At 47.7% G+C, this 23,056-nt stretch overlaps 2 protein-coding genes across 8 annotated transcripts in view; both read right to left on the bottom strand.

Annotated features, from left to right (window-relative positions):
- The window catches only part of LDLRAD4 (low density lipoprotein receptor class A domain containing 4), a 426,914-nt gene that overhangs the window by 149,562 nt on the left and 254,296 nt on the right, over nt 1–23,056 (bottom strand). The gene's annotated exons all lie outside the window — the stretch shown is intronic.
- On the bottom strand, nt 19,264–21,279 carry LOC140905938 (uncharacterized). The gene is made up of 2 exons (XM_073329432.1): nt 20,516–21,279; nt 19,264–19,927 (listed from the first exon to the last, which is right to left on the bottom strand). Exons 1-2 carry the CDS (start codon nt 21,096–21,098, stop codon nt 19,365–19,367), a joined length of 1,146 nt encoding a protein of 381 aa, XP_073185533.1. The 5' UTR covers nt 21,099–21,279; the 3' UTR covers nt 19,264–19,364.

Raw genomic sequence — 23,056 nt, 5'->3', positions numbered from 1 at the left:
GGCAGGAGAGCTTTTCCCACCGACATAGCTTCTGCTGCTTGTGGGGCCTGGAGAAGATAAGCCAACGGGAGCCACTTTAAGCCAACAGCATAGAGTGGCTGCATGAGAGAGAGCTTACAGGAATACAGCTGCACCACTGTAAACTCTCTAGTGTAGCTGTGCCATTAAACAAGCCCAAACAACCTTGTACCCCGAAGCAGGTGCACATACTGCTAAAATGATGACTAGAGATATTGGGATATTATCACCAGCGATTCTGCAGTAGCACAGTGGCTAGAATACTGCTGATGCATGGGGCTGAAGGGAAACATGGGCAGACGTACTTAAAAAAACTGTAGCTAAAGAAATGACTAACAGCCCTTAACTATTCCACTTTTAGACAAAAACAACAACAACAAAACAGCTGGCCATTTAGTTTAAAAGATATGAACCATGGAGGGCTGGAGGGCTCAGCGGATTAAAAATAAGATATGCAGCTTTTCACCTCTTATGTCAACAGTAGTCTGAACAGTGACTGTAACTTGTTGCCATTGGATGGCTGTTCAATAGCTTATATGAAATGAGTTACCGACCTCAGTCCAGAGCCTAGTGAACAAGTGTCCACACTAGAAAACCATCATCACAACAGGCACCCTTACTGGCATTCTCAGTGGAGAAGCCAAGAGTTTAGTGGCATGGAGAAATAACTGAGCTCTTACCCCTAAAGCATGAGTGGGGGTCACTTCAGAGGCTAGGGCAGGATAAACTTGCCATATTATTGCGTATATGACGTTTGTTACAGCACTGCCAACCCCAAGAGTTCAAAAATAGTAAGTCAGGCCCTCAAAATCATGTGTTTTTTAAATAATTAATTGTAAGTTATTATTTTCCTTCTGGTTTCTAAGCCTTTAGGGTGAACGTGCCTCCTGTTTTTGTCCTGCAACTATGAAGTCTAGAAACATACATTTTAAGACTCAAAGCTGAAACTTTCATGAACTGTCTTGACTCCAACAGGTGGAGCTTTAAGAAAAACACCAAGAATCTTGAGGCTCATGATAAGATCATGAGAGTTGGCAACACTGTTATGTGGATATGCAGAGAACTTCAGTCTCCAGACCAGTCAGTTTGGCATTAAGAGCTGACTCTTAACCTTGTATTTAAATCACAAAGAACATAAGAATGGCCATACTGGGTCAGATCAAACGTCCATCCAGCCCAGTGTCTTGTCTACAGACAGTGGCCAATGTCAGGTGCTACAGAGGGAGTGAACCTAACAGGTAATGATCGAGTGATCTCTCTCCTGCCATCCATCTCCACCCTCTGACAAACAGAGGCTAGGGACACCATTCCTTACACATCCTGGCTAACAGCCATTAATGGACTTAACCTCCATGAATGCATCCAGTGCTCTTTTAAACCCTGTTATAGTCCTAGCCTTCACAACCTCCCCAGGCAAGGAGTTCCACAGGTTGACTGTGCGCTGAGTGAAGAAGAACTTCCTTTTATTGGTTTTAAACCTGCTACCCATTAATTTCATTTGGTGGCCCCTAGTTCTTATATTAGGGGAATAAGTAAATAACTTTTCCTTATTCACTTTCTCCACACCACTTATGATTTTATATACCTCTATCATATCCCCCCTTAGTCTCCTCTTTTCCAAGCTGAAAAGTCCTAGCCTCTTTAATCTCTCCTCATATGGGACCCGTTCTGAACCTCTAATCATTTTAAATGCCCTTTTCTGAACCTTTTCCAATGCCAGTATATCTTTTTTGAGATGAGGGGACCACATCTGTACGCAGTATTCAAGATGTGAGCGTACCATGGATTTATATAAGGGCAATAAGATATTCTCCGTCTTATTTTCTATCCTTTTTTTAATGATTCCTAATATCCTGTTTGTTTTTTTGACTGCCGCTGCACGTGGATGTCTTCAGAGAACTATCCACAATGACTCCAAGATCTTTCTCCTGATTGGTTGTAGCTAAATTAGCCCCCAACATATTGTATGTATAGTTGGGGTTATTTTTTTCAAGTTCTTTTTCAAGTTCATCCTTCTAGTAGAAAACAAATTAACATGCAGAAAATGGAAGTAGAGTGCTAATGCATACTCTTCAGCCCTTGAAGTCCAGATTTAAAGGTAGAATCTGGCCAAAATCTTGATTTGTTCCTTTGCTCCTGTGAAGTAAGTGCAGCCGTGTACAGTGTGTATGCCTGCTTCATGTTCTAATTTTGCTTCATTGTCTATGCTCTAGAATGGAGAAGACTGGCACACACAGCAGTTTTGGAAAAAAAGTCTCACATGTGACTACACAATTGCTCTTTTGCAATGTTATTGTAGCCATGATGGTCCCAGGATATTAGAGAGACAAGGTGGGTGAGGTAATGTCTTTTACTGGACTAACTTCTGTTGGTGAGAGAGGCAAGCTTTCAAGCTTACACAGAGTTCTTTTTCAAGTCTGTTACATGTACCCACTTTTTCAGAGAAAGGTTTTTTGTAGGGGAGCTTAGCAATGCAAGTATTTTTTATTTTAAATAACTACTGCATCACTTTTGCTTTGTTGTTTCACAGTTTTTATCCTTTTAATAAAACTAATAACTCCAATATTTTGGGGATCCAAAAGTCTCAGCAAAATGAATTTAATATCTTTAAGGCAGGTGAGATTTTTGCTCTCCCAATCTTTTCTGTGCACCATGAAATTTATTTTCTCTTGCTACACAAAAACCAGTTCCTTCTTTGCTCCTCACATTCCTTTAGTTTAACAAACTCAAATACAGTAAAACCTCACTGAAGATATCACTGTTTTATGGACCTGACATATCTCCCCATCTCCTGGTTCTGTTCGCCTCAAGCATCTCAAATCCCTCTGCATCACTGTTTGAAAAAAAATGCTTTTTCAGTTCCTACTCTGACTATCATCTCTTTAACCAACAGTTTTCTCAATCTCATTAAGTTGTGTATTTACTATTCCAACCTTCAAGGCTCAATGCTCCTCACCACAGAGTCAGGGGACCGCTATGATTTATCCCTATGTGATTCCTCACAGCAGAGATAGAACTGCTTCCACAAGGAAGAGGTTAGTCAATAGCAGCAGTCAGTATCCCAGGCTAATTATTAGTGCCTCCACAGGGAGATTGTATCATGTAAGCACTTCATCACCGTGAGCCACAGATCAAGCGGAGCAGAGGATGAGTAACTCCCCGGCAGTGACCTGCAGGCTGTCAATTGTTCACCTGTTGATGCCATTGACTCAATCCAGTCAGATTCACTAGATCATACTAATTTACTCCTTCTAACCCCACGTGAGTACTGTTATTATTATTGTTCAGACAATAACAGCTAACAGATAATAAGATGTCTGATTGGTGATCGGTAAGTTCTGCCCCGCTCCCTCACCACTCTTCTCACACACAGCTATCTCATTTATTATTTATTCACAGCAGAGCCCACAATGCACCATGCACTGGACAAAGGGCACATTCACTGACTGTAGAGTTTACAGTCTGAAGGGGAAGACAAAGTATAAGGGTAAGGTGCTGAACATTCAAGTAAAGTGGACGAGGTGATGACTGTCCACATCTGGGTAACACAAAGGGCCACGGTACCATTTAGATACAAGCTGCTTATCATCTTGGTATCTAAGTGCCAAACCTTCCCCACAAAAATAGTCAGCCCTGGACTATGAAATGCAACTAATTTCGCTCCTACATGTTTTATTTAAACAACTACAGAAACTCAATTTTATTGACGAGTAATTTGCATTGGTTAAAATTATTTCAGTACTCCTAATACAGGCAAAACTATATGCCAAAATCCATTCCTGCAGGGATCTATATCCAAAAGTCAAATTTTAGATTAGCTCAGTTTTCATTAGGAAAAAAGACCCTTCAAAAGGTGACAAATGGAGGCCTTGAGGTTATATTTTTCAGACTTTCTTACTCTTTCCCTGCATCTGTGGACTCTGTTCCACCTCCTTCATGTCTCCCTCTCCCATTGCACTTCTGGTGATACTGGACCTTTGTCACAAACTTCTTCTAAAATAATCCGTATAACAGTTCACAGAATCCAGCCACTGGGACTAGCTCTACTTCAAACCTCTAGAAAATTCAGATTCAATGAACTGCAAATAGTTTAAGCAGCAAACTCCTCCAAACAAAGATATATTTGGGTACTGTACCTAATGTAGTAGTTAGAGCTGGTTAAAAAAATATCAACATTTTTTCTGTGAAACATTGATTTTTTTTTATTTTTTTTTGCCAAACATTCAAAACAAAATGAAAATTATATTGTTCTCGTCTTAGAAAATCAAAAACAACTTGGCCTTTAGTTTTCAGAAGGGTTCCCTTCCGCCCCCTGCCCTGGCCGCCTTTTTAACTGGAAAAAGTGAAAACAGCTTAAAAATAAACTGTTCTCTGTTTTGAAAACCAAAATGAAACACGAAATTCAATTTGAAACAAAACTATGTTTTGTTCCAAATTTTTCCAGCAGTACTTTTAAAACTATGTTTCATTTTCAACAAAACCTCATTTTCTTGGGAGGAAACTTTTTTAATCAAAAATTTCAACGAGCTCTAGCAGTTGTACAGTTGGATAGTGAGTCCTACTGGATACAGCACTGGACTGGACTCAGGAGACCTGAGTTCTATTCCCAGCTCTGCCATTGGCCCGCTGGGTGATCTTGGGCAAGACACTTCACATTTTTGTGCCTCAGTTTCCTCATCTGTAAAATATGGATAGTCATGCTGACCTTCTTTGTAAAGTGCTTTGAGATAGTCATGCTGACCTATCTACACCAAGGGTGGGCAAACTATGGCCCGGGGGCTGCATCTGGCCCTTCAGACGTTTCAGTCCAGCCCTCAAGCTCCCACGGTGGAGCAGAGTCCAGGGCTTTCCCGCTCCGACGCTCCAGCTGGGGAGCTGGGTCTGGGGCTTGCCCCACTCCGCACGGCTCCTGGAAGCAGCAGCATGTCCCCACTCCCGCTCCTACAGCCAGGGGGCTCCACACGCTGTCCCACCCTAAGCGCTGCCTCCGCAGCTCCCATTGACCAGGAACTGTGGCCAATGGAAGCTGCAGGGGCAGCGCTTGCAGACGGGGCAGTACGCAGAGCTGCCTGGCCCTGCCTCTGCATAAAAGCTGGAAGGGGGACATGCTGCTGCTTCCGGGAGTTGCTTGAGGTAAGTGCCCCCCGGAGCTGCACCCCTGACCCACTCCCATGCCCCAACCCCCCTGCCCCAGCCCTGATCCCCCTCCTACCCTCCAAACCTCTCGGTCCCAGCCTGGAGCACCCTCCTGCACCCCCAACCCCTCATCCCCAGCCCCACCCAGAGCTCAGATCCCAACCTCCTACTCCAGCCCTGAGCCCCTTCCCGCATCCTGAACGCCTCATTTCTGGCCCCTCCCCAAAGCCCGCACCCCCAGCCAGAGCCCTCACCCCCTCCCACACCCCAACCCCCAATTTCATGAGCATTCATGGCCCGCCATACAATTTCCATACCCAGATGTGGCTCTCAGGTCAAAAAGTTTGCCTACCCCACATCTACACTGTAACTCTGTATTTCATTAATTTGTCCAGTGACTTTCTCTAACAAGACCAAGTCTATTAGCCATTGCAAACCAAATGAAAAAGTAAATAAAAGGATTAAACTAATAATTCAAGTTAAGATGTTTGCATTGAAATGATAATGTAATTAAGTATAGTAAAACGGGTATTGGGCCATCAGTGATTACCATCTTCTCAATACAAAATGTTAACATTTATTTTATATCAGCCCCTGCTATAAGAACATTTACTTAAATGGCAGTGGAGATGACTTTACAACACCCATGTGAAACAGTTTCCATTATAAAAGCAAATGAGCAATTGTCAGCTATGGAGCTATGCAAATAGCAATACAAGCATTGGTACTACAAATAGCAAATTAGATCTTTTTCTCCGAACATGAGAGAGATTAGAAATAATATCATGCTGTGCAAACAAAAGGAACAGATAACATCTTCCCTTTACAGAAACTTTCAAAGTAATAGCAGATGGTTGCTTTGAGGGATTTTTGTTTTGCTTACATTTGCTGTGAATTTGAGTGCACATTATGGGTCCAATTCTACTGCGATTTACTTTGCTAGTGCAGGACCACACCCCAAATGTAAATCTGATCCCACTGGCTGGCACTAGACACAGGTGCTATGCAAGATATTTCACTCAGTACCTTAGCCCTTAGCTATTATTTTTATCCTGGGCTACGAAGAATAACAATAACTCAGGTAGTAGTCTTGGGACAACTGTAAGCTAGCTTGAGGCCACCAAACTCATTTTACCTTTTTTACCTATGCACAGTTTAAATTCAGGTCTCTAGAGACTGAAAGGCAGCCTTCTCCCCTCCCCCCCTCCATCCCGTATCATAAAATTCCCACTATGTTAAGAAAAAATACACAAATTTGTCTTGGATTTTAATGTAAAAATAATTGCAATTAATTTCTAAAGCTAGCAAATTTCTAAGGTCTGTGTTATGCTGGCAATGAAAATGTACAGTTTATTTCTAATCATTTGTTTTCCTATACGAATTGACCAATGACCTCTCTTACGGTAGTCCCACTAGAAGTAGCAAACAGAAACACAGACTCATAGAATCAGAAACGTAGGGCCAGAAGGGACTTCGTGAGGTCATCTAGTCCATCCCCCTGTGCTGAGGCAGGATAAAGTATACCTAGACCATTCCTGACAGTAATTTGTCTAAAAACCTCCAGTGATGTGGATTCCACAGCCTCCCTAGATAACCCATTCCAGTACTTAACTATCCTTATAGTTACAAAGTTTTCCCTTATATGTAACCTAAATCTTCCTTGTTGCAGATTACCTCTTGTCTTACCTTCAGAGGTTAAGGAAAACAATTGATCACCATCCTCTTTATAACAGTCCTTATATATCTGAAGAATTGCCAGGTTTTTAACCTTTCCTCATAGGTTTTCTTGACCAAGAAGTAAAGAGAATTTGAGAAATTAAAAAAAAATCTCTACAAGTATCTGTCAAGGAGTAAAGGTCATCCTTGAAAATGAGAACAATGATTAGAAGCTGCACTAATTCTTGCGAGAGAGAACCATGAGTCCATAGTCCATTGACAACAGGGAGTGAGGTCAATCATAGGGACAAAAAAGGGAAAAAAAGGTACAGGTTCATTTTCTGTTTCTCTCTTTATAACACACTTGCGTCTGTATAAATGGATCCATTTACCATTGTAAGGTAGCAAACAGTGAGTAATTAATTTCCAAGACCAAAAAGAAGTAAAATCAAAAAACTGTTTAGAGGATGCAATAAGAGAGCCTCCTGCCTGAGGATGCCATAGCTGAAATGAGAAGGTCCACTGTACGTTTCATTTTATGCATGGATGTCATCACTCTAGCTCACAGCTACAAGCTTTTCCTCTGAAAAATCCCTCCTCCATCCACCAGTCTAATATCCAGCTATCTGTAAATTGCTTTGAGAATTAATGTCCCAATAGCCTCACAGGTTTTGTAAACAAATGTTTATGACCAACCTGCTATTGACAATTTAAAACACTTTTCAACCATGATGAGCAAACTACTAGGCCATTATTCCCAGACTCATTCACAACAGATGCTAGTCTTCCTGACAGCTGAACAACCCTTGCTTGTCAGGAAAATTAGTAACCAGCCTGGACTAAAACCAAAACTCTCTCCAAAATTCTATGAAATTCCAAGTTTTCTTCAGTAACAGATTTAGGGATCACCTCAGGGGAACGGTCTTCAGGAAACAACTAAAGTATGGCTTCCTGACAAACATTCATCTTTTCCTTCACTATTTCAGTAGAACCATAGACTTTAAGGTCAGAAGGAACCATTATGATCGTCTACTCTGACCTCCTGCACAACGCAGGCCACAGAATCTCACCCACCCACTCCTGTCACAAACCCCTAACATATGTCTGAGATAGTGAAGTCCTCAAATCGTGGTTTAAAGACTTCAAGGTGCAGAGAATCCTCCAGCAAGGGACCCGTGCCCCACGCTGCAGAGGAAGGCGAAAAACGCCCACGGCCTCTGCAAATCTGCCCTGGGGGAAAATTCCTTCACAACCCCAAATATGGCGATCAGCTAAACCCTGAGCATGTGGGCAAGACTCACCAGCCAGACACCCTGGAAGGAAATCTCTGTAGCAACTCAGATCGCACCCCACCTAACATCCCATCGCATATCTAGCACTAATAGTCGAAGATCAATTAATTGCCAAAATTAGGCTATCCCAACATATCATCTCCTCCACAAACTTATCAAGTTTAGTCTTGAAGCCAGATATGTCTTTTGCCCCCACCACTTCCCTTGGAAGGGTGTTCCAGAACTTCACTCCTCTAATGGTTAGAAACCTTCGTCTAATTTCAAGTCTAAACTTCCTGATGGCCAGTTGATATCCATTTGTTCTTGTGTCCACATTGGTACTGAGCTTAAATAATTCTTCTCCCTCCGTGGTATCTATCCCTCTGATATATTTATGAGAGGGTTAAACACCAGTGCTCTCCCTCGGAAGAAGAGACATCGGAGTAGCCTCATCCATTTCTGGAGCCGCTCTACCACCCCGCCTTCTAAATTTTGCCAGTTCTCCGGCGGAGAAGGGTGCATGGCAGAAAGGTAAACGCCTAGGTAGAGCAGTGGACCCGCGCTCCACCAGATGGTCTGAAGCGCGGGTGGGAGAGAGCTCATCCTCCACCACTCCCCCACCGCCAAGCCAGAGCTCTTGACCCAGTTGACTCGGGCGGAGGAGGCTGCCGAATAGATGGCCTGGCAAGCCTCCACCCGCACCAAGTCCCCCAGGTCCTGGACCACGAGGAGCACGTCATCAGCGTACGCCAACAGGACCAGCCGCAGCTCCGGCTCCCGCAGCACCAACCCCGTCAACCTCCTGCGGAGGAGACAGAGGAAGGGCTCAATCGCCAGAGCGTACAGCTGGCCCGAGAGGGGGCACCCCTGCCGTACTCCTCACCTGAAGTTGATCGGTTCGGTCAGGGTCCAGTTGAGCCTAACCAGACACTCCGCGGAAGTGTACAGCACCTGGAAAAAACTCACAAACTGAGGTCCGAATCCAAACGCCTGCCAAGTGCCCAGGAGGTACCCATGGTCCACTCTATCGAACGCCTTCTCCTGATCAAGAGACAGGAGGGCGAACGACAGACCGTCTCTATGCCCGAGTTCCAAAAGATCTCGGACTAGAAATAGGTTGTCAAAAATGCTGCGACCTGGGACAGTACAGGTCTGGTCTGGGTGGATCACGTCCGCCATCACAGACCCTAGCGGCAGCGAGATTGCTTTCGCTACGATTTTGTAATCCGTGCTAAGGAGCAAGACGGGACATCAGTTTCGTAAATCGCAGAGGTCCCCCTTCTTCGGCAACAAGGCGAGCACCGCTCGCCTGCACGAAAGAGGGAGGACCCCGCCCTGCAAAGACTCAGCCCAGACAGTGGCTAGGTCCGGACCAAGAATGTCCCAGAACGCGCAGGAGAACTCCACGGTCAGCCCGTCCATGCCCGGAGATTTATTGGTGGGCATGCGACGGAGGGCTTCTGAGAACTCGGCCAGGGTGAGAGGCAGCTCTAGTCGGTCTCGGTCGCCCACGCTGACCGTGGGGAGTTCCTCCCAAAGCACCCTGCAAGCGCCAGGATCGGTCGGATCCGGGGAGAAAAGGCTTGTGTAGAAGTCACGGGCCTTCCCACACATCTCCACCGGATCCGTGAGGGGGGTGCCGTCTTCTGCTAGAAGGCAGGTGACGTGTTTCCTGGCCCCCCTCATTTTCTCCGGGGCGTAGAAGAAACGGGAGCCGTGATCCATCTCCCGAAGGAAGCGGATGCGGGATCGAACAAAGGCACCTCGGGCCCGATGGTCCTCGAGGGCCCGGCGCTCCTCCCGCTTCTCCCGGCACGCTCCACAGAGGAACGGGTCCTCGGGGCTGGCGGCCAGATGCCTCTCCATCTCTAAGACCTCCCGTTCCAACTGCTCTATCGCTGCATTTCTCCGTCGGCTGGTGCCCCGGGTGTAGTCACAGCAGAAGAGCTTGGCCCGCACCTTCCCTAGATCCCACCATCGCCACGCCGAGGGAAAGGCACGCAGCTGCTCTCGCTAGGTCAGCCAAACTCCCGGAAGGACGTCACAAAACCCTCATCCTCCAACAGGCTGTTGTTAAAGTGCCAATAGGCCTGTCCCGGCCTCTCTGCATGGAGGGAGGCTGTTATGGTGGCTAGATGATGGTTGGAAAATGGGGCTGGCCGAATGTTGGAGGAGTGGGCATGTGAAAGATGGAAATGGGATAAATAAATACAGTCCAACCAAGAGTGGTGTGACCGATGGGCCTCCACCCGGACAAAGGTGAACGTGGAAGTGTCATCTGGGTGGTGGTCACGCCAGACGTCTACTAGGGAGTGATGTTCAACTATTTCTCGGAGAATGTTCACAGCGGCCGGGCTCAGCTCGGCCCCTGAGCGGTCCTGTTCCTCGAGGGTGGTGTTAAAGTCCCCTCCCAGGACTAAGCACTCGTGAGAATCTAGGGTGCTGAGGAAGTCGGACACCCACTGATAGAACTGCGGCCACTTCGGGCTCATTGCTGGGGCATAGATGTTGATGACGTTGACCACGAGCCCCTCCATACGGACTCAGAGATGCAGCAGGTGGCCCGGCGAGGCCTCAGTGACCCCTAGCACCTCGGGCCGTAGGTTGGGGGAGAACAGGGTCGCCACTCCAGCTTGTGGAATCATGAAGTGGCTGAAGTAGACCCCATCCCCCCACTCCAGCCGCCAGCTGTCCTCAGCGGTCGGATCCGTATGGGTCTCTTGCAGGAAAATCACAGAGTATCCCCCTTCCCGAAGGTAAGAGAGCACCTGGGACCTGCGGAGAGCCATCCTACAGCCCCTGGTGTTCAAAGTTGCAATAATGAGGGGCGTCATGCGGAGGGCTGGGAGGTTGGGGGTTCCTTGTTGGCAGGGGTGTTTGCAGCCCCCGGCGGGTCACGCAACAATCCGTGACCCATCCCGTAAGTGAGTAAATCATCACGGAAGCTGCGGGCCCGCCCGTAGGCCGCGGCGCTGTGCCTTCCTTTCCCTTTACCCTCCTTTATAAGGGCCCTTGTGGCCTGGAGGATGTGATCAAAGTCCCCCTATAGCTGGAGAGCTAGCTGTACCCTGTTGCGGGAGCCACGGATGTCTTCTAAAAACTGTCGCAACGCTTTTCGCAGCTCATGAGAGGGTGGGGTTGCGATTTCCGGGTTATTCCCTGGTGGGGCTCTTGGTGCAGCCTCGTGGTCCGCTGAGGCGGGCAGGCAGGGTGCAGACCACCGACGGGGCGTCTGACAGGCTAAAGTTATTAGGTCCGTCTCAAGCCTTGGGGTAGAAGAGGATGGCGGAGGGAAAATTGCAGTTCCTAATGGGTCGCAGCAGGAAAATGCAAAGGCTACTCCTTGGGGGGGATCCGCAAAAAACAAGAAAGAAATAACCTCAGGGGTGGCAATAGCATTGCAGAAGGAGGTGGATTGGGCAGGGACAGGGGTGGGGGTGGGGGCAGAGGCAAGGCTCTGGGCTTCGGGAGGCAAGCAGCTAAGAAGTGGTGCCTCCCGAACAGATTTAAGGGTTAAGGGAGTGGGGAGGGGGCTCCCAATGATGCTAGGCGCAGGCCCTGTGGTGGATTTGGCAGCCATGGCTTCAGGTGGTGGACCACCTTCTGCAGGGTGCTCGCCCGGGAAGGCGGTTAGGGGGAGGGAGCATGGGGAAAGGGGGACTGGGGTAAGGTTGCCCAGATCGAGGCCAGCCGGCACTAGGTCATTCTCTCCCTGGGTGACCGGGGTCAAACCTAGGGCCTCGATCTCCTCATACATGGAGGAAAGGTCGTCTTCTGCCACCCTGGGGGATTCCCCTCTGGCGCCCACTACGACCGTCGCTTCGGGGTTCGCGGGAGGTTCGGGTGATATTCGGGCAGAAGGGGCTTCCTCAGGGTTCTCGGAAGGGATGGTCTCCCGTGGAGGGGAGAGATTCTACCTTCCAGTGCTATTTTGTCTTCCCCTCCTGACACCAGCGAATGGATTTCTCTCGTGGGCATAGCGGAAGGCTCTGTGTCAGTGCCTCCCTTCCTGGTCTTCCGGGGGGCCTCCGCATCGGATGGGTGCAGCGGAGCTCGAGCCTTCCGCTTGCCTCGCTTTCCCTGGACTAGGGTCCAGCCCTCCATAGCATCGTCTGGGGGCTGGTTAGCAGGGGTCGCGTCGGGGGGCAGAGGCGATGGTTCACGGGCTCGGGGGGGTAACAGTGAGGCAACATGGGGGGGGGGGCGGTTCTCCTTGGGGCAGGCCCTCTCCTATGCCCGGTAATATCTTTGCTGCACCCTCTTCCATAGGCTCTGCTGGATTGTTAACAGCAAGGGCGGGGCTCCCTCGCTCGTCTGGGCAGTGTAGGAGAGGTGTCTCTTGGGCCCGGGCAGGAGCAGCGGTGGATCGAGCAGGAGGAGAGGTGGTTTCAGATCTCGGGTGGCCAGGGGCGTCGGCAACGACGGAGCCGATGTCCTGCCGGGTCTCGGGTGCCCCTCCCCGCCGGGCCAAGGGGCAGTCTCTTCGGACATGCCCCGCTGATCGGTAGAGGTAGCACCCGGCCTCTCCTGTAGAATAGTAGACCTGATAGTGGGCTCCCTGGTAGGGGACTAGGAAGGACCCCTCGAGTGCCTCTCTGTCACGCACCGGTGGCGGCGGTAAAAGCTGCACTTGCTGGCGGAACGAAAGGATGTGACAGAGGGTGGGGTCCTTGCAGCCCAACAGGAGAGGGCTGATGACGGAAATGGGTTTCCCCAGGGTGGAGAGAGCGGGTAACAGGGCGGCATTGGGTAGAAAAGGAGGGACAGAGGTCAGGACTAGGCGGACGCCCAGGTCTTCTGGCGGCTCCAGGGGGACAAATACCCCCTCCACCTCCAGGCCCTTCTCCACCGCCGCCTGGGCGGCAACCTCCGATGCTAAGAAAAAGACGATCTTCCCGTACATTTTAGAGGCCGCCACAATGGCCATGGGTCCTACCACCCTCGCCAACGCCTGCACGTATATCTCCACGTGGGGCGAGGCGGGCACCAAGAAATTAAACTGTTCGAGTTTGGCTTCTACCTCATATGTGGTAATATCTATCTCCATATCCTCATTCCCATTTGTCGTCCTACCATTATCCCTAAGTTCCTCATTAGCCTCATTAAAGTCTGAGGCAAAGTATTTGTTTAGATATTGGGCCACGCCTAGATTATCCTTAACCTCCACTCCATCCTCAATGTTAAGCGGTCCCACTTCTTCTTATTTATATGGCCATAGAACCTGTTACTATTGCTTTTAATGCCCTTTGCAAGGTCCAACTCTACACGGCTTTTGGCCTTTCTCACTTTATCCCTACATGTTCTGATCTCAGTAAGGTAGCTTTCCTTGCTGATCCCTCCCATCTTCCACTCCTTGTAGGCTTTCTGCTTTTTCTTAATCACCTCTCTGAGATGCTTGCTCATCCATCTTGGTCTACAACTCCTGCCTATGTATTTTTTCCCCTTTCTTGGGATGCAGGCTTCTGATAGTTTCTGCAAGTTTGACTTGAAGTAATTCCAGGCCTCCTCCGCCTTTAGATCCACAAGTTCTTCAGTCCAATCCACTTCCCTAACTAATTTCCTTAATTTTTTGAAGTTAGCTCTTTTGAAATCAAAAACCCTAGCCAAAGATCTATTTTTGTTTATCCTTCCATTTAGTTTGAACTAAATTAGCTCATGATTGCTCGAACCAAGGTTGTCCCCTACAACCATTTCTTCTGTGAGGTCCTCATTACTCACCAAATCTAAAATGACATCCCCTCTTGTTGGTTCAGCAACTACTTGGTGAAGAAATCCATCAGTTATCGCATCCAGGAAAATCTGAGCCCTATTATTATTACTCGCACTTGTCCTCCAATCTATATCTGGGAAGTTAAAGTCTCCCATGATCACACAATTCCCATTATTATTTACTTCTTTAAAAACATTAAAGAGGGCTCTATCCCTATCCAAATGAGGTCCCGGCAGTCTATAGCACACCCTAAGTACTATCCCAGGGGAGGCTTTAGTATCTTTCTTCCCCAGTGTGATTTTTGCCCAGACAGACTCTGTCTTATCCATTCCATCACTTCTTATTTCTTTACAGTCTACCTCATCATTAATAATACAATGCTATTCCACCACCTTTGCCTTTATTTCTGTCTTTCCTAAACAGCACATACCCTTCAATACCCGTACTCCAGTCATGACTACTATTCCACCATGTTTCTGTTATCCCTATAATATCTGGTTTCGCTTCCTGCGTCAGTAGCTCTAGTTCTTCCATTTTGTTACCTAGGCTCCTCGCATAAGTGTACCAACATCTTAATTTTTGCCGTTTGGCTTCGCTTGCTTTCTTTACCCGATTGGGCATAGACATTCTACTGCCAATATTACCTATTAGATTGGTATGTACACTGCCCTTCCGCCATATGTCCATTCTCCTACCCACGGCTGTATCCTTTCTTACTTTGTTTTCTTCCATCTCAAAGAGAAAATCTGGCATGGAGATTACCTGGACATCTCCCAACTATTTCCCCTGAATTCCTAATTTAAAGCTCTCTTGATCAGTTGTGCCATCCACAATCCTAGAAGTCTATTTCCCTCCTTACTCAGGTGAAGTCCATCCTGAGAGAACAGTCCTCTGTCTATGAATGCTTCCCAGTCGCCATACATCCCAAAGCCCTCCTTATAGCACCACTACCTGAGCCATCTGTTGAGCATCATCATCTTGTCACACCTTTGTTGCCCTTCTCTAGGAACAGGCAGAATCCCACTGAAGATCACCTGAGCCTCGAATTCCTTAGGCGTCTTCCCCAGCCTGACATAGCCTCCCATGATACATTCCAGCGAGAATCTAGCCGTATCGTTTGTTCCCACATGAAGGATAATCAATGGATTCTTTCCCACTCCCGTTAGGATCCTCTTCAGCCTAGGTCCACATCCCATACCTTAGCACCCAGCAGACAGCACACCCTTCTGTTCTCTGGATCAGCTCTTGTTACAGGCCTGTCTAGTCTTCTCAGTAATGAGTCCCGATTCACGTAGACCTGCCTTTTCCTGGCAATGGTGCAATTCTCCAGTCTTTACCCTGTTCCATCTGGCCGCAAGTCCTCTCGATTCCTATTGTCCCTTGCAATCCTCTGCAACTCATCCTGTATCCTCCTGGGGCTCATATTTGGTGTTATCTCCATTGACTCTTGCCCTCTTCCTGTAGGACTATCTGCTCTTCTCTTCTTCTTCCTTGTCCTCTCACCTTCAGTGACCACCGCCTGTGCCCCTTCTTCATTTTCCAACTCCGCAAACCTGTTCGTGAGCTCTGTTTCTCCTTCACTAGCCCATCTTTTCCTCTGCCTGGTTCTCTCAGTCACATGCTTCCACTGTCCACTTTCCTCACCCAGCAGTATCCCCTCAGAGTTCTTTGGTCCTGCTTCTGTCTGCAAGTCTGAGCTTTTCCCTTCAGCCTCCTCATGTCTTTGCTCCATCATCCGCTCGAACCCCCTTCTAAACTCAACCAGAATCTCCACCTGCATCTCCAATCCTCGGATCTTCTCTTCCTTGAGCTCTATCAGGCAGCACTTCATGCAGACGAAACTCTCTTCAGGTACCCCCTCCAGGATCATGTACATACCACAGCTTCTACATCCAGTCATCTTCATTGTGTCTTCCACTACTTGGGCCACTACCACTGCTGCCTCTGTGTCTGTCATAGCCTTCTCACCTAGGTCCTGTTAGTCTGGGAAACACAAACCAAACCAAAACACCACCACTCACAGCAAAACAAACCCCCAACGAGCACAACAACACTGCCAGAACACCACACACTCCCTTCACTAGCCTGTCTGTTCCTTTGCCTGGCTCTTATTCTTCCCCCCGAATGCACCTTACAAACTCCCCTGTTTACACCTCTGTTTGCTGGCTCCTGTGCCACTGCAGCTGTCTGTGCCGCTGCCTGATTGGCTGGCTACCTTTATAGGACCCCTAGTCAGAGAAGCCCCGCCCCCTAATCAGGGCTCAGCTTCTCTCCCAGCACACTGCCCCTACAAGCCTCTATAAATAGCAATACAAATACCTTCTCCTCCAACAGAACTCCCACCAGTACAGTAACAGAAAGCAGGGCTCAATTCTCCTCCCATTGGGCAGGAACTGCTGACAAGGGGGTGTGAGGAGAGGAGGAACCGGGGCTTCAAAAAGACAGTTTTAATGTAGGCATGATCTATGCTGGAGATTTGTCCCAATTTCAGATATCACCAACCAGCACAGCTGCACTGGTGTAGACAGGATGAACTTGCTATAAACCACAGTACATATCAGTTTATCCTGCTTCCAGAGATAAGCTTTGCTGGTGCAAATAGCAGCTTTACCGATCTATATTAAAGGTTTGTATTGGTACTGCCACACTCATGGCTTGCCACTGATGGCTGCAGTCAAGGAAAATCCCCAGTGAAGAAAAAGTTTTATTAGAGAAAATGTAATGAATTCTAATTCACTCATTCCAGAGGGAGGCTGTGTAAAATTAGTACTGAAAACATTCAGATGCTAAGATGACTGTATTTCATTCATTTTAGCCGCCTGAATCTAAGAATCCTTGAATTATTTAACTTCACATCATCTTCTCTAAGGGTATGTCTACACTACGGAATAAGGTCGAATTTATAGAAGTCGTTTTTTTAGAAATCGGTTTTATATATTCGAGTGTGTGTGTCCCCACAGAAAATGCTCTAAGTGCATTAAGTGCATTAACTCGGTGGAGCGCTTCCACAGTACGGAGGCTAAAGTCGACTTCCGGAGCGTTGCACTGTGGGTAGCTATCCCACAGTTCCCGCAGTCTCCGCTGCCCATTGGAATTCTGGGTTGAGATCCCAATGCCTGATGGGGCTAAAACATTGTCGCGGGTGGTTCTGGGTACATATCGTCAGGCCCCCGTTCCCTCCCTCCCTCCGTGAAAGCAAGGGCAGACAATCGTTTCGCGCCTTTTTTCCTGAGTTACCTGTGCAGACGCCATACCACTGCAAGCATGGAACCCGCTCAGGTAACCGTCACCCTATGTCTACACAGTAGCAGCAACCCCTTGCCTTGTGGCAGCAGACGGTACAGTACGACTGGTAGCCGTCATCGTCATGTCCGAGGTGCTCCTGGTCGCCTCTGTGAGGTCGATCAGGAGCGCCTGGGCAGACATGGGCGCAGGGACTAAATTTGGAGTGACTTGACCAGGTCATTCTCTTTAGTCCTGCAGTCAGTCCTATTGAACCGTCTTATGGTGAGTGGGCAGGCGATACAGACTGCTAGCAGTCGTACTGTACCATCTTCTGCCGAGCAGCCATGAGATGTGGATGGCATGCAGTCCTTCTGCACCGTCTGCTGCCAGCCAAAGATGTAAAAGATAGATGGAGTGGATCAAAACAAGAAATAGACCAGATTTGTTTTGTACTCATTTGCTTCCCCCCCCTCCCCTGTCTAGGGGACTCATTCCTCTAGATCACACTGCAGTCACTCACAGAGAAGGTGCAGCGAGGTAAATCTAGCCATGTATCAATCAGAGGCCAGGCTAACCTCCTTGTTCCAATAAGAACGATAACTTAGGTGCACCATTTCTTATTGGAACCCTCCGTGAAGTCCTGCCTGAAATACTCCTTGATGTACAGGCACCCCCTTTGTTGATTTTAGCTCCCTGAAGCCAACCCTGTAAGCCGTGTCGTCAGTCGCCCCTCCCTCCGTCAGAGCAACGGCAGACAATCGTTCCGCGCCTTTTTTCTGTGCAGACGCCATACCAAGGCAAGCATGGAGGCCGCTCAGCTCACTTTGGCAATTAGGAGCACATTAAACACCACAAGCGTTATCCAGCAGTATATGCAGCACCAGAACCTGGCAAAGCGATACCGGGCGAGGAGGCGACGTCAGCGCGGTCACGTGAGTGATCAGGACATGGACACAGATTTCTCTGAAAGCATGGGCCCTGCCAATGCATGCATCAAGGTGCTGATGGGGCAGGTTCATGCTGTGGAACGCCGATTCTGGGCTCGGGAAACAAGCACAGACTGGTGGGACCGCACAGTGTTGCAGGTCTGGGACGATTCCCAGTGGCTGCGAAACTTTCGCATGCGTAAGGGCACTTTCATGGAACTTTGTGACTTGCTTTACCAAGATGAGAGCAGCCCTCACAGTTGAGAAGCGAGAGGCAATAGCCCTGTGGAAGCTTGCAACGCCAGACAGCTACCGGTCAGTTGGGAATCAATTTGGAGTGGGCAAATCTACTGTGGGGGCTGCTGTGATGCAAGTAGCCCACGCAATCAAAGATCTGCTGATATCAAGGGTAGTGACCCTGGGAAATGTGCAGGTCATAGTGGATGGCTTTGCTGCAATGGGATTCCCTAACTGTGGTGGGGCCATAGACGGAACCCATATCCCTATCTTGGCACCGGAGCACCAAGCCGCCAAGTACATAAACCGCAAGGGGTACTTTTCGAGCTCTGTGATCACAAGGGACTTTTCGAGCTCTGGTGGATCACAAGGGACGTTTCACCAACATCAACGTGGGATGGCCGGGAAAGGTGCATGATGCTCGCATCTTCAGGAACTCTGGTCTGTTTCAAAAACTGCAGGAAGGGACTTTATTCCCAGACCAGAAAATAACTGTTGGGGATGTTGAAATGCCTATATGTATCCTTGGGGACCCAGCCTACCCCTTAATGCCATGGCTCATGAAGCGGTACACAGGCAACCTGGACAGTAGTCAGGAGCTTTTCAACTACAGGCTGAGCAAGTGCAGAATGGTGGTAGAATGTGCATTTGGACGTTTAAAGGCACGCTGGCGCAGTTTACTGACTCGCTTAGACCTCAGCGAAACCAATATTCCCACTGTTATTACTGCTTGCTGTGTGCTCCACAATATCTGTGAGAGTAAGGGGGAGACGTTTATGGCGGGGTGGGAGGTTGAGGCAAATCGCCTGGCTGCTGGTTACACGCAGCCAGACACCAGGGCGGTTAGAAGAGCACAGGAGGGCGCGGTACGCATCAGAGAAGCTTTGAAAACCAGTTTCATGACTGGCCAGGCTACGGTGTGAAAGTTCTGTTTGTTTCTCCTTGATGAAACCCCCCACCCCTTGGTTCACTCTACTTCCCTGTAAGCTAACCACCCGCCCCTCCTCCCTTCAATCACCGCTTGCAGAGGCAATAAAGTCATTGTTGCTTCACATTCATGCATTCTTTATTCATTCATCACACAAATAGGGGGATGACTACCAAGGTAGCCCAGGAGGGGTGGTGGAGGAGGGAAGGAAAATGCCACACAGCACTTTAAGCACAGCACTTTAAAAGTTTACAACTTTAAAATTTATTGAATGACAGACTTCTTTTTTTTGGGCAATCCTCTGTGGTGGAGTGGCTGGTTGGCCGGAGGCCCCCCCACCGCGTTCTTGGGCGTCTGGGTGTGGAGGCTATGGAACTTGGGGAGGAGGGCGGTTGGTTACAGAGGGGCAGCAGTGGCAGTCTGTGCTCCAGCTGCCTTTGCTGCAGCTCAACCATACACTGGAGCATACTGGTTTGGTCCTGCAGCAGCCTCAGCATTGAATCCTGCCTCCTCTCATCACGCTGCCGCCACATTTGAGCTTCAGCCCTGTCTTCAGCCCGCCACTTACTCTCTTCAGCCCGCCACTTACTCTCTTCAGCCCGCCACTTACTCTCTTCAGCCCGCCACCTCTCCTCCCGGTCATTTTGTGCTTTTCTGCACTCTGACATTATTTGCCTCCACGCATTCGTCTGTGCTCTGTCAGTGTGGGAGGACAGCATGAGCTCGGAGAACATTTCATCGCGAGTGCGTTTTTTTTTCTTTCTAAGCTTCACTAGCCTCTGGGAAGGAGAAGATCCTGTGATCATTGAAACACATGCAGCTGGTGGAGAAAAAAAAAGGGACAGCGGTATTTAAAAAGACACATTTTATAAAATAGTGGCTACACTCTTTCAGGGTAAACCTTGCTGTTAACATTACATACATAGCACATGTGCTTTCGTTACAAGGTCGCATTTTGCCTCCTCCCACCACGTGACTACCCCCTCAACCTTCCCCCCTCCCTGTGGCTAATAGCGGGGAACATTTCTGTTTAGCCACAGGCAAACAGCCCAGCAGGAATGGGCTCCTCTGAGTGTCCCCTGAAGAAAAGCACTCTATTTCAACCAGGTGACCATGAATTATATCTCACTCTCCTGAGGATAACACAGAGAGATAAAGAACGGATGTTGTTTGAATGCCAGCAAACATACACTGCAATGCTTTGTTCTACAATGATTCCCGAGTACGTGTTACTGGCCTGGAGTGGTAAAGTGTCCTACCATGAAGGACGCAATAAGGCTGCCCTCCCCAGAAACCTTTTGCAAAGGCTTTAGGACTACATCTAGGAGAACCGCAAATGCCAGGGCAAAGTAATCCTTTCACATGCTTGCTTTTAAACCATGTATAGTATTTTAAAAGGTACACTCACCAGAGGTCCCTTCTCCGCCTGCTGGGTCCAGGAGGCAGCCTTGGGTGGGTTCAGGGGGTACTGGCTCCAGGTCTAGGGTGAGAAACAGTTCCTGGCTGTTGGGAAAACCGGTTTCTCTGCTTGCTTGCTGTGAGCTATCTGCAACCTCCTCCTCCTCATCATCTTCTTCGTCCCCAAAACCTGCTTCCGTATTGCCTCCATCTCCATTGAAGGAGTCAAACAACACGGCTGGGGTAGTGGTGGCTGAACCCCCTAAAATGGCATGCAGCTCATCATAGAAGCGGCATGTTTGGGGCTCTGACCCAGAGCGGCTGTTCGCCTCTCTGGTTTTCTGGTAGGCTTGCCTCAGCTCCTTCAGTTTCACGCGGCACTGCTTCGGGTCCCTGTTATGGCCTCTGTCCTTCATGCCCTGGGAGATTTTCACAAAGGTTATGGCATTTCGAAAACTGGAACGGAGTTCTGATAGCACGGATTCCTCTCCCCAAACAGCAATCAGATCCCGTACCTCCCGTTCGGTCCATGCTGGAGCTCTTTTGCGATTCTGGGACTCCATCATGGTCACCTGTGCTGATGAGCTCTGCATGGTCACCTGCAGCTTGCCACGCTGGCCAAACAGGAAATGAGATTCAAAAGTTCGCGGTTCTTTTCCTGTCTACCTGGCCAGTGCATCTGAGTTGAGAGTGCTGTCCAGAGCGGTCATAATGGAGCACTCTGGGATAGCTCCCGGAGGCCAATACCATCGAATTGTGTCCACAGTACCCCAAATTCGAGCCAGCAACGTCGATTTAAGTGCTAATCCACTTGTCAGGGGTGGAGTAAGGAAATCGATTTTAAGAGCCCTTTAAGTCGAAATAAAGGGCTTCATTGTGTGGACGGGTGCAGGTTTACATCGATTTAACGCGGCTAAATTCGACCTAACGTCGTAGTGTAGACCAGGGCTTAGATGTTATTTCTACGTAAGATTAGATTGTCAACTCATAAACTCACTTAATCCCTCAGACTGAGGAAAGGGGAGGTGCAGGAACCAATCTGAAATAATTTCTTCAGCAACTGTCATATCTATCAAGCAGAATGTGTGACTGTTTCCTCACCCCTGGAGCAGAAGAGGTCTCGAAGTGAAAGCATTGGGAAAAGTAAAAAGTAAGAGGACACAAAATCCACTTTTTCCTCCCATTGACTTTAAATCCTTCTGTTTCAAAGGGACAGATACTATTACTGGTCCAGTGAAAAAACACTGTTGCCTGCAGCCAATAATAAATTTGACTCAGACAAGTAATACAGAACAGTGTGTACATCTTGCAAACTTTCAGCTGTCATTTGCAGCTTTCTTCCAGAAAAAATAAAGACTGAACCACTAGATTGGAAAGTTTATTAAATTGTTTACTGCTCGAATAGTAGTTTAGTGACAAAATAATGTCATGAAGCTAATGTGTGAGAAACCAGAGAGGAGAAGGGTGATCCTGAATTCATCCCTCAATCTCTAGGCCAGCATGGGCTGAGTACGACACTGTAGTGGTGAATTAAGCACTTAGAGGTGGGGAGGACAGAACCAAATATGCTCCACACAGGTACCAATATCCATCCCATCTATCTCAGAGGGAGCATATCCATAATGTTATAGTTTCGAAAGGTGTGCAGTGAAAGTGTAAGAAAAGACAAAATGGGGAATGCTGAAAGTCCCGTATCCAAAAAGGAGAAAACTGAGCAAATAGATGATTGTCAGAATCACCATTTTCATTAAATCCAAGGCAGAATATCAACCCACAAATAACTGTTGTACTTAAAGAAATTTTCATGGCCAAAAATATTTGATTTATGTGAGAAAAATTTTAATAGGAAGAATACATTAATCACATTCTGGCTCACAAGTAAGTTATTTATAACACACCTCAAAATGTTGGAAGGTTATATTATACAGTCCCAGTTGTATTGTCTATTGTTTCATAACCAGGTGCAGGAAATCAGGAAATAGAGCCAACATGCTTATTTATAAAAACCCTTTAAGACTGCAGGATTTGCTGTTTGCATCATTTCAGAATTCTTTCGTCAGCAGTATGTGCAGAGTGTTTTTTTATGCCAACAGGAGAACTCTCTCCTGTTGGCATAGAGCGTCTTCACCAGACATGCAGCAACACAGCTATACTGTACAACTGTGTGTGTAGACATGCCCTTAAGCTTTATTAATTTTAGCTTAAGGTCATGTATCCCAGTACAAAGTGAGTGTCTGGGGAGGTTATATTTATGTATGACTTATCTTTTTTTCCCCGCCCTCAGAAAATTCATTTCCCAGGTTTCCTTCCTGCCTCACCTTAACCTCAGATTCTAAAAAAGTATAAAAATCTGCTTACAAAGTGTTTTCTACAATCAGATGCAAATGATTCAAGTGGTTTAATTATAATTTCTGTTGTAGCATCTAAAAATGCTATGTAGTTTTTTTTAATTAGTCCTCCTAAACAAGTACCTTACAATTCAATGTACTATTCTGCTTTATAATTTCCTCTGAGTGGGAAGAAATCTCATGACTGGTCCTCAATAATTCTG

This window comes from Lepidochelys kempii, chromosome 2 (assembly GCF_965140265.1).
Source record: "Lepidochelys kempii isolate rLepKem1 chromosome 2, rLepKem1.hap2, whole genome shotgun sequence".
Classification (NCBI taxonomy): Eukaryota; Metazoa; Chordata; order Testudines; family Cheloniidae; genus Lepidochelys; species Lepidochelys kempii.
This window is presented reverse-complemented; position numbering and strand designations above follow the sequence as displayed.

Bases quoted from the DNA above. Each gene is read 5' to 3' on its own strand.
- LOC140905938 (XM_073329432.1), bottom strand. From the start codon at position 21,098: ATGCAGAGCTCATCAGCACAGGTGACCATGATGGAGTCCCAGAATCGC. The intron at 19,928-20,515 runs GTGAGTGTACCT...TTTCTCCACCAG, and splicing joins AGGCGGAGAAGGGACCTCTG to CTGCATGTGTTTCAATGATC.